At 40.3% G+C, this 11,885-nt stretch overlaps 1 protein-coding gene across 1 annotated transcript in view; it reads left to right on the top strand.

Annotated features, from left to right (window-relative positions):
• Positions 1–2,721: 2,721 nt before the first annotated feature.
• LOC134326545 (tripartite motif-containing protein 16-like) overlaps positions 2,722–11,885 on the top strand; it is a gene marked incomplete at its 3' end in the record, with an annotated part of 28,893 nt that continues 19,729 nt past the window's right edge. The window contains exons 1-5 of the mRNA XM_063008718.1: positions 2,722–3,312; positions 3,429–3,524; positions 4,346–4,579; positions 8,336–8,495; positions 8,615–8,674. Of these exons, the coding sequence (XP_062864788.1) occupies positions 2,722–3,312; positions 3,429–3,524; positions 4,346–4,579; positions 8,336–8,495; positions 8,615–8,674 (1,141 nt within the window). The remainder of the gene's footprint in view (positions 3,313–3,428; positions 3,525–4,345; positions 4,580–8,335; positions 8,496–8,614; positions 8,675–11,885) is intronic.

Below are 11,885 nucleotides of genomic sequence, written 5' to 3'. Positions count from 1 at the left end.
AATATTTTGTGTGGCCACCATTATTTCCCAGAACTGCCTTAACTCTCCTGGGCATGGAGTTTACCAGAGCTTCACAGGTTGCCACTGGAATGCTTTTCCACTCCTCCATGACGACATCACGGAGCTGGCGGATATTCGAGACTTTGCGCTCCTCCACCTTCCGCTTGAGGATGCCCCAAAGATGTTCTATTGGGTTTAGGTCTGGAGACATGCTTGGCCAGTCCATCACCTTTACCCTCAGCCTCTTCAATAAAGCAGTGGTCGTCTTAGAGGTGTGTTTGGGGTCATTATCATGCTGGAACACTGCCCTGCGACCCAGTTTCCGGAGGTAGGGGATCATGCTCTGCTTCAGTATTTCACAGTACATATTGGAGTTCATGTGTCCCTCAATGAAATGTAACTCCCCAACACCTGCTGCACTCATGCAGCCCCAGACCATGGCATTCCCACCACCATGCTTGACTGTAGGCATGACACACTTATCTTTGTACTCCTCACCTGATTGCCGCCACACATGCTTGAGACCATCTGAACCAAACAAATTAATCTTGGTCTCATCAGACCATAGGACATGGTTCCAGTAATCCATGTCCTTTGTTGACATGTCTTCAGCAAACTGTTTGTGGGCTTTCTTGTGTAGAGACTTCAGAAGAGGCTTCCTTCTGGGGTGACAGCCATGCAGACCAATTTGATGTAGTGTGCGGCGTATGGTCTGAGCACTGACAGGCTGACCCCCCACCTTTTCAATCTCTGCACCAATGCTGACAGCACTCCTGTGCCTATCTTTCAAAGACAGCAGTTGGATGTGATGCTGAGCACGTGCACTCAGCTTCTTTGGACGACCAACGCGAGGTCTGTTCTGAGTGGACCCTGCTCTTTTAAAACGCTGGATGATCTTGGCCACTGTGCTGCAGCTCAGTTTCAGGGTGTTGGCAATCTTCTTGTAGCCTTGGCCATCTTCATGTAGCGCAACAATTCGTCTTTTAAGATCCTCAGAGAGTTCTTTGCCATGAGGTGCCATATTGGAACTTTCAGTTACCAGTATGAGAGAGTGTGAGAGCTGTACTACAAAATTGAACACACCTGCTCCCTATGCACACCTGAGACCTAGTAACACTAACAAATCACATGACATTTTGGAGGGAAAATGACAAGCAGTGCTCAATTTGGACATTTAGGGGTGTAGTCTCTTAGGGGTGTACTCACTTTTGTTGCCGGTGGTTTAGACATTAATGGCTGGATATTGAGTTATTTTGAGGGAAGAATAAATTTACACTGTTATATAAGCTGCACACAGACTACTTTTCATTGTGTCAAAGTGTCATTTTGTCAGTGTTGTCCCATGAAAAGATATACTTAAATATCTGCAGAAATGTGAGGGGTGTACTCACTTTTGTGATACACTGTACTTGTACTTGTACTCGGTTGGGAAAAAATGGTATTGATGCATCCCTAGACTCAACTGACCCACGTGAACCGGATCACATTACTGATAGCGCTTTTCCACCAAAAAAAAAACCATGGTTCTTGAACCGGTTTTGTTCAGATTTCTTAGAACCTCTTCACTCTGACACGCCCACCGATTACGTCTCGGTTCGTGCAGAAAAACCAAGTATTCTGTGGTGCCAGATTAGAACGCTAGTCCGCTGTCTGGAAGCTCTTTCTTTCGGTGGAAACACATGGAAACGGTGCAAAATCAAGTTCGCGAACCAGAACCGGAACTGTTCCGCGTCGGTGGAAAAGGGGTATCTGTGACTCAGATTAACCCACCACTAGCACAGACTTGCTCCACTCACATCTTACCTGCACACCTTTGCTCCTACCCTCCTGCTCTGCTGTGTTTTGTTGTGGAACAATCACATTGTTATGTTATTAAAATCCTAACAAACATCAGTACATTGGTAGGAATTGGAAGATTGTAAGTTTTTGAACACTTTGCTTTGCAGATACAGAAATGGGGTTCATTTGATGGAAGTAGTGTAAGCAGTGATGTATAAAGTACCGGAAGGCCATACTTGAGTAAAAGTACCAGTACCAGCAGCCAGTTAGAGGACTCATATGATCTTACCAGAAATTTACTTTGATAGAAGTAAAAGTCACCTCATAGAATATTACTTAAGTAAAAGTCTGAAAGTATCTGATGTTTAATGTACTTAAGTATCAAAAGTAATTTGATATTAAATGTACTTAAGTATTAAAAGTAGAAGTAAAAGTAAATGCTTTTAGTCTAAATGGAAGCGGTCATTTTAAATATATAGATTGTTCTTTTAAGCCTGTAAACCACTTTAACAATTAACCTGTTTTCTTCTGAACATGATTTTAATTATCATAATCAACTGTTGACATCACCTGTTTGAAATAACATCATTATTTAGTTGTTTTTTTAACTTATTATTAGCCCTAAACTAGTCACTTGTACTAGTTACTACAACAAAATTATAATAGTCCTACAGCATGGGTACAGTAACGAATCATAAAATGTACTAAAGTAAAGGTTCAGCAATAATAAAATATAAAAGATGAACAACAATTAAGAAACGCAAGCTTTAATAAGATGAAGGATGTAGCAGTTACCTGTACTACTTCCACATTGTCCCACAGAGTCCCACAAAAATCAAGAAAGGTAAACATAAACATAACAATCATGAACTAAACCAGAAAGTCTGAGCTGCTGTAAATGACTTGCTGTGTTAACTGGTGTTTCTGTTTACATGTAGAAAAATGGCTGAGTCCAAAATTTCAGTAACTCAGGATGAGTTGAGCTGCTCAGTTTGTCTGAAAACACTGAAGGATCCAGTAACTACACACTGTGGACACAGTTTCTGTATGGTGTGTATTAATAACTGCTGGGATCAGGAGGATGATAAGGGAACATACAGCTGTCCACAGTGTAGACAAATCTTTACTCCAAGACCTGTTGTGAAAAGAAACACCATTCTGGCTGGAGTTGTGGAGAAACTGGAGAAAACAGAACTTCAAGCTCCCCGTCCTGGTCACTGTTCTGCTGGACCTGAAGATGTGGAGTGTGATTTCTGTACAGAGAGAAAATCCCAAGCAGTAAAATCCTGTCTGGTGTGTTTGGCCTCTTTCTGTGAAACTCACCTTCAGCCTCATTATCGAATTCCTGTTTATAAGACTCACAAGCTGGTTAAAGCCTCCAGACGACTCCAGGATCAGATCTGCTTTCAGCATGATAAACTGCTGGAGGTTTACTGTCACACTGATCAGCAGTGTATCTGCCTGATGTGTACCACGGATGATCATAAGGGACATGATACAATATCAGCTGCAGCAGAAAGAACTGAGAAACAGGTAAAATATTATACAGCTCTCTTTAACAAGTAACATCTCATTAGCATTTACACTGACGTTGTTTATGTGGTGCTCGTACACAATACAAGTAAATTCTGAATTGTTATTCTGTGTAGAAGCAGCTGCTGGAGATCCAGAGAAAATTCCAAAAGAAAATCCAGAACAGAGAGAAGGAATTTTGTGAGCTGATAAACGCTGTGGAGTCTCACAAGGTAAGTTTTATATAAAAGCTCTCAGGATCAGTCCGACTCTCCTCCATTAAAGCAATCTCCATTTAAAATGAGATATTTTATATCTCAGGTAACTTTGCAAGTGATGGAGCATTTTTGTTCATGAATTTTAAAAAAAGTCTTCAGATTCTGCCTGGTTAGTTAGTGGTTGATGCTGTACAACAATTCTGAGGTTGTGCTATTAATTATAAGGGTGATAAGATCAGATTAGGACTTTGACTGGGCCGCCCAAAAAGATTATTGATTGTTGCTTTGGATCAAGATGCTTAAACATAAATGACTGTATAAGATTTCTGGTAAAGACTTGAGAAGATCACTACATTGAATTTCCCAGTCCTGGCCAGGCTGCTGTTTCCTGATACTCAAAATAATTTCTGTAACAGTATGCTACCACCAGCACATTTTACAGTACAAATGGTGTTTTTAGGTTTTATTAGATTTAATCCACACATCTAACTTTGAATTAAGGAAATACAGCAGGTGTGTTGTATCAAAAATCTGTGAGGAAATATAACATGCTGTCAAATGCAGTAAAAACTAAAAGTGATAATGAACACTGAAGAAGTGCTGGAGTTTAAGGTGGAAGGTAGAAGACTAAAACTCTTTCTTATATTTGAGAAGTAGAGTATCAAATACTGCATCATGGTAAAAAAAATTTAAGAGTATGAAAAATCAAGCCATTTAGCACCATCACCAAGATATGATTGATGAAAGTCTTAGTCTGGCCAGTAGCTACATATAAATGGAAAAGAAGGACAAATATTTAAGTAAGAATTTTTTTTTCTTTCTGAATCTTCTAACAGTGTTCTGCACAGACAGCAGTGAAGAACATTGAGAGGATCTGTACTGAACTAATCAACTCAATTAACAGAAGATGCTCTGAGCTAAAAGATCTGATCAGAGATCAAGAGACAGCAGAAGTAAGTCGAGCTGAAAAAGTCCTGAAGCAGGTGGAGCAGCAGATTGTAGAGCTGAAGATGAAAGATGCTGAACTGGAACAGCTTTCACACACAGAGGATCCCGTCCATTTTCTCCAGGTAACAGCACTAAAGAAGAAGAAGAAGAACCTTTATTGTCATTGTACTTGTGTACAATAAAATTTAGTTTGATACTCTCCAAAATATAAAAAGAAAAAGAAGATAAAGTATTTACAGAAACATATGGATTTACACAGGATAACCAGTACAATTAAGAGTATGGATTTTAGATAAATAAAATAAATAAATTATGCTTGAATATGAATATCAGAGTGACTGTGCTTTGTGGAAATACCAGTTAAATTCCAAAAATTATTATTTGTTTTATTATTATTTTATTTTTAGGTGAAAAAATGGTTTTATGTACTTGTGCAAATACGCAATGTTCAAGTTCACAGTCTATGAGGAGTGGGGAGGGGTGATGGAGGCCACAGCTCTTGGGAAGAAGCTGTTCCTCAGTCTGTTCGTGTGTGTACACGAATAGTCCTGTACCGCCTCCCAGATGGTAACAAGGAGAACAGATAGTATCCGGGGTGTGTTGCATCCTTACAAATGCTGTCGGCCTTTTTCTGTAAACGGTTGTTGTAAACACTGTTCAAGTTGGGGAGTTCGGTCCCTATGATACGTTCCACCGCTCTGACCACCAGATGTAGGTCCTTCCTCTCTGAGGCTGTGCAGCTGGAGTACCACACAGTCATGCAGTTGGATAGGACACTCTCGATGGTGCTGCGGTAGAAGTTCACCAGGAGTTGTTGAGGAAGCTGAGCTTGTTTTAGCTTCCTCAGGAAATAGAGTCTTTGATGTGCTCTCATGATCAGGTACGAGGTGTTCTGTGTCCATGTTAGATTTTTGGATATGTGGACCCAAAGGAATTTCACACTCTCCACACGTTCCACTACTTCTCCGGAGATGTGAAGGGGGTGATGTTCTGACCTCTTTGTTCTCCTGAAGTCCACGATAATCTCCTTTGTCTTGGAGGTGTTAGGTACTAGGTCATTGACTTTGCACCATTCCCCCAGACATTTCACCTTGTCCCTGTAGGCACATTCATCACCATCTGTAAAAAGGCCAACAACTGTGGTGTCATCAGCAAATTTTATTATTGTGTTGGAAGTGTGGATTGGGGTGCAGTCGTGCGTGAACAAGGTGAAGAGCATGGGGCTCAGCACGTAGCCCTGCGGCGTACCGGTGTTCAGGATCAGAGTGGAGGAGGTGTGATGTCCTATCCTGACACATTGTGGTCTGTCTGTGAGAAAGTCCAGAACCCAGGAGCAGATGGAACTGTCCAGACCCAAGCACCCCAATTTCCTGACCAGTTTGTGAGGAATAACAGTGTTAAAATCTGAGCTAAAGTCCACAAATAACATCCTCACGTACGTGTTAGATTGTTCCAGATGTGACAATGCGGTGTGAAGTGTCATTGAGACAGCATCTTCAGTGGATCTGTTTGTTCTGTATGCAAACTGATGTTGGTCCAGATCCGGGGGTATGATGTCTCTGATATGTGAAAGAACCAGTCTCTCAAAGCACTTCATAACTATCGGTGTTAGTGCCACTGGTCGATAGTTATTAAGGCATTTCACTGCAGACTTTTTTGGGTACTGGAATGACTGTGGAGGTTTTAAAGCACATCGGGACAGCAGCTTGTTTTAGCGATAGGTTAAATATGTTTGTAAAAACCTCAGCTAGTTGGTTGGCACAGACCTAGTGTCCTTCCAGAAATTCCATCCGGGCCTGCTGCTTTGTTGGGGTCCACTCTCTGCAGGGTGGTTCTCACCTGATGACGCTTCAGAACCAGTGTCTGCTCCTCAACAGGTGGTGTGATGTGAGAGGCCAATCCGCTGTTTTGATTATCAAAGCGAGCGAAGAACTGGTTTAACACATCAGGTAGACTGGTGTCATTACTGTCCTGCAGGGTGTTGGTCTTGTAGTCTGTCAGTGTTTTAATTCCATTCCACATGCTGCGGGGGTTGTTGTTCTCGAAGTGCTCCTCAATACGTTGTTTGCATCTGCGCTTGGCCTCTTTGATGCCTTTTTTGAGGTTCCTTCAAGCTATTGAATAAGCATGTCTGTCTCCAGTCCTGAATGATGTATCACGTCTTTTAATCAGAGTCTGTACGTTCCTGTTTAGCCATGGCTTCTGATTAGGAAACACTTTTATTGTTTTTGTTGTGAGTGCATTCTCAGTGCAGAAGTTTATGTACCCCATGACTGATGATGCATGTTCCTCCAAATCTGCCCCCTGTGCAAACAAATCCCAGTCTGTGTTGTCAAAACAGTCCTGCAGTATTGAGGTTGTTTCCTCGCTGTCGAGTCCTGCAGATCAAAGGTTTGTACACTGGGGTCAGGTTCAGTGTGATGTGGTCCGAAAGTCCGAGGTGTGCAGATGCTTTAGCCTTGTATGCATGTGGAATGTTTATGTACACCTGATCCAGAATGTTTCTCTCTCTCGTGGGAAAATGCACACATTTATGAAACTTCGGCATGACCGATTTCAGGTCTGTGTGGTTAAAGTCCCCTGCCTCAATAACAATTCCGTCCGGATGTTCTGTCAGCTGGTTGTTTACAGTGTCATGAAGCCTGCTCAGCGCTAGCTTAGCATTAGCTTGCGGAGAAATGTATACTGCCGTGATGTTAACCGCGGTGAATTCCCTCAGAAGAAAGAACGGTCTGCATCGCAGTGTTAAAAACTCCAGATCTGGTGAGCAGTGTGTCGCTGTGATGTTCGTGTCTGTGCACCAGCTGTTGTGGATGTAGATGCACACACCTCCACCTTTGCGCTTCCCGGAGTTCTCTGTTCTATCCGCTCTGTAGATGGAGTGACCGGCTAACTCGATAGCAACATCGGGAACAAAGCGATTCAGGCAGGTTTCTGTAATGATCATCACACAGTTCTTTTTATCGTGTGAGGTAATCCGGAGTCTGATCTCATCCATCTTGTTGGCAAGAGACCTGGAGTTGGCCAGAAGAAGACTCGGAATGGCTGGTCTGTAGGGGTTAGCCTGTAGCCTAGCGCGTAGCCTGCCGTGCTTCCCCCGTTTCTGTTTCTACGTCGCCTTCGTCGCTTTGCCGGGAGGATAGCTCCATGGGGCTCCGGTGAGCAAAGTATCCGTGAGTTAAAAGTATACTCCTTGTACTGTTCACTGATACAGATAAGTTGTGCTCGAGAGTATAAGCAGCTCACTGCTACTGCTACATTTACTGATAAACATAAAACAAGGAAAAAAAAGGAAAAAACTACAAAGGAAGTGGGCATTGAGCCGCTGCGTCTGCACGCGCCGCCATCCTACATCCATACATTTTATTATCCATAAAAATTATTATATTATTGCTGCACCAGTCCAAGTAATAAAATATGTTCACAATGTGAAAAAACTTGACGACAGTAGCGTCAAAGAGATAAAAAATAGTATTTTGTGACTTGTGAACAGCTGCTGGTTTTGAGGGCAAACAAATATTAGGTTCATTATTTAGGTAATGGTGGCCTCTAGTGGACAGGTAGTGAAATAACAGGGCTGGTGTTGAGTGATGAAGAATGTTGTGTTTAAACTGTAGGATTATTTAATAATGCATTTTTTGAGTCGTTGCTCATAAAAACTGGTCTGTAACTGAATGTTTCTTTTATACCCAAACACAGCTGGATTATCTGTTTAAGATGTTTTTAAAACATTTTACAATCTTCACAGTAGTCTAAAATTGTTCTTGTACTATGTTCAACAGTTTTACTGGTGCAAGTTTATTAGTTTGTTAGTTGAATCATTTGTGTTTCATCATCATCTTGTTGTTTCTCTGTGAACATTATTTGTCTGGATGTAGAATTTTCAGTCTCTCTTGGCTCCTGCTGGATCTGCAGAATTAGCCGCCATCACAATCAGTCCTTTCCTCTCATTTGATGATGTTACAAAGTCTGTATCTCAGCTGAGAGAGAAAGTAGAAGAATTCTGGAAAGAGCAGTGTGAGATGATATCAGATGGAGGTGAGTTCAAGCCCTCAGTGTTCCATTGTCTCCAAAATGCTTCGGTACTCAAACATCATGTTTCTGGTGTAAATATTTATTTACTGTGATTAGTGATTGTACTGTTACTTTTTCTGCAGTGAAGAAAGTCCGGATTACTTCACCCCCTGAACCTGAAATCAGAGAAGATTTTCTACAATGTAAGTTTCTCACAAGCACACAATCATACACAGTGCAGTGAAAAAGTATTTGCACCCCCACGTTATCTGTATTTTTACATATTTGTCACACTTTTGAGGTCATGAAGTTAAAACAAGCAAAACAATCATTTTGTAAGCATGTGTGTGAGAGGGTGTGTCTGTGTAAATGTGTGTTGGTGTGTGTTAGTGTGTGTGTGTGTGTGTATTTCAGTGGTTTCTGTGACTAAATGATTGAGACTCATCAAATCTCCTGGATTAAAAATATACAGACATCAGTTTCACACTCACACTCACAGTTTCACATCTTACACACTTACACATTAACAGACACACACACACACACACACACACACACACTCATACGTGCAAACACACATACACACACTAACATACACCAACACACATTTACACAGACACACCTACTCACACACACGCTTAAACACTCACACACTCTTAGACACATTCTTACTTACACATTATCAAACACACACACACACACACACACATATTTGCACACACACACACACTTAAACACACACAATTCAAAGAGCTTTATTAGCATGACTGTGTGTTTGTTTATTGTTGGATTGTCAATTCAAGTCAAATTTATTTATATAGTGCTTTTTACAATATACATTGTCTCAAAGCAACTTTACAGAATCCAGGACCAACAGACCAAAACCCCTGTTGAGCAAACAGAGGGCGACAATGGCAAGGAAAAACTCCCTTAAATATACAGGAAGAAACCTTGAGAGGAACCAGACTTAACAGGGACCCAACCTTCTTGAGTGGTCTGGATTGTGTGTTGCTGGTGTTTGTCTGTGTACTGTTTGTGAATGTGTCATGTTTGTGGGGTGTTTTTCTATGTCTGTGTAGTGTTTGTGTAGTGTTTGTGTGTGTGTGTGTTTGTGTATTGTTTATGTATGTTTGTTTAGTGTTCATGTGTTTGTGTAGCATTTGAGTGTGTTTGAGTAGTATTTGTGTGATTGTGTAGTGTATGTGTGTGTTTGTGTAGTGTTTGTGTGTATATGTGCTGTTTATGTATGTTTGTGTAGTGTTCATGTGTTTGTGTATTGTGCATTTGAGTGTTTGAGTAGTATTTGTGTGATTGTGTAGTGTTTGTGTGTGTGTGTTTGTGTAGTGTTTTTGTAGTGTCTGTGTGTACATGTAGGGTTTGTATGTGTTTGTGTAGCATTCGTGTGTGTTTGTGTAGTATTCATGTGTGCTTGGGTCGTATTTTTGTGTAGTGTTTGTGTAGTGTTTGCGTGATTGTGTGACATTTGTGTGTTTGAGTAGTGTTTGTGTGTATGTGTATGTGTAGTGTTCATGTGTTTGTGAAGCATTTGAGTGTGTTTGAGTAGTATTTGTATGATTGTGTAGTGTCTGTGTAGTGTGTGTAATGTATGTGTGTTTGTAAGCTTGAGTGTTTGAGTAGTATTTGTGTGTATGTGTAGTGTCTTTGTATGTGTGCAGTGTTTGTGTAATGTATGTGTGTTTATGTGTTGTTTGTGTATGTATGTAGTGTTTGTGTAGTATTTATGTGTATGTGTGATTGTGCAGTGTGTATGCATGTTTGTTCAGTGACTGTGTATATGTAGTGTTTGTGTAGCATTTGAGTGTTTGAGTAGTGTTTGGTTGTAGTGTTTGTGTATGTGTGTTTGTATAGTGTCTGTTTGTACGTGTAGGGTTTGTGTGTGTTTGTGTAGTACTTGTGTGTGTTTGAGTAGTATTTATGTGTAGCATCTGTGTGTGTATGTGCAGTGTCACACTTACATGCACACAGTTAGACTTACATATAATTACACACACACACACACACACACACACACACACACACACACACACAGTTAGCCTTAATAAAAGAATAGTGTAATTGCTGGGACATTAGTAAGTTGCCAGTGTGCTACATAACTTGGTGCAGTGTGAAAATGAGGAGGCAGAAAACCAGATTTATACTCAGCTAAATCAACTTTACTCAGCAGCTCTTTAAATATTACAGCTTTTTATAAACAAAGTGTTTTAATTACACAACACAAATGTAGAAATTACAACTCCAACAAAACTCCCACTCACAAAGTGAACTGTAAACGGTGCCAAATAAAAGAAATAAGCAAAACAGCTAAACTGCCAAACCAGGCCTAAACTAAAACACACAAAAAAGACAAGGAGTGGCACCTGTCTCTTACCTAGTGGGCTAAACAGAATAATAATAATACGTATGTGTATGAATGTACAGTATTTACTGTGATTAGTGATTGTACTGTTACTCTTTCTGCAGTGAAGAAAGTCCGGATTACTTCACCTCCTGAACCTGAAATCAGAGAAGATTTTCTACAATGTAAGTTTCTTACAAACATACACAGTGCAGTGAAAAAGTATTTGCACCCCCAGTCATCTGTATTTTTACATATTTGTCACACGTTACTAGTTCAGATGCTACAGCAGCTCAGTTTGGTTATTTCAACAAAGATCTGCTTTTGTTATTTGGAATTGTTGTGTTTTTGTGTTACACAAGTGTTTAATCTTTAAATCATGAACTGATCACCAGATGTTCTTCTTTAGCCCTATAACACCATCACACTACCACCACCATGACTAACTGTTAGTAAGATGTTTTTTATTGTAAAATGCTATTTCAGCTTCGTTGCAAGTATAAGAATTCTGACTCATCAGTTCACATAAAATCATCACCAAAAAGCTTGAGGGTCAATAAGGTTCTTATATTGGTAAATGAGAGGCGAGGATTTATTTTCCCTTGTGACTCTCCCATTGATTTTATTTGTCAATTATGCCTTGATGAGACATTGATGAGCTCTTGAAGCAATCTTAACTGTTCCAAGTGTCATTTGGAGATCATGGGTCTTACTGTGGTTCGCTGGAGTACTAAAAAATTTGGATTGTCTTTGTAACTTTTTCCAGACTGATATATTACAATTACTTTTTTGGTTTATTTTGGAATTTGTTTGGACAGTGGTGAATCATTCCTCAGATTAGGGACATTTTGGGTCCTTGCTAAGGACCACTGTTCCATGTACTTATCTTCAATAGTGATTTAAAATCACTAAGAACTTGAAATAGAGGTCATGAAGTTAAAACAAGTGAAACAATAATTTAAACTTCTGTCTGTATATTTCTGATCCAGGAGATTTTCTTCCAGCAGAATGTAGTGTCTGTGTGAATGTGTTTGTGTAATGTATTTGTGTGATTGCGT

Source organism: Trichomycterus rosablanca, chromosome 14 (genome assembly GCF_030014385.1).
Source record: "Trichomycterus rosablanca isolate fTriRos1 chromosome 14, fTriRos1.hap1, whole genome shotgun sequence".
Lineage (NCBI taxonomy): Eukaryota > Metazoa > Chordata > Actinopteri > Siluriformes > Trichomycteridae > Trichomycterus > Trichomycterus rosablanca.
The sequence above is the reverse complement of the archived record's forward strand: the minus strand, read 5'-3'. Positions and strand labels throughout refer to the sequence as shown.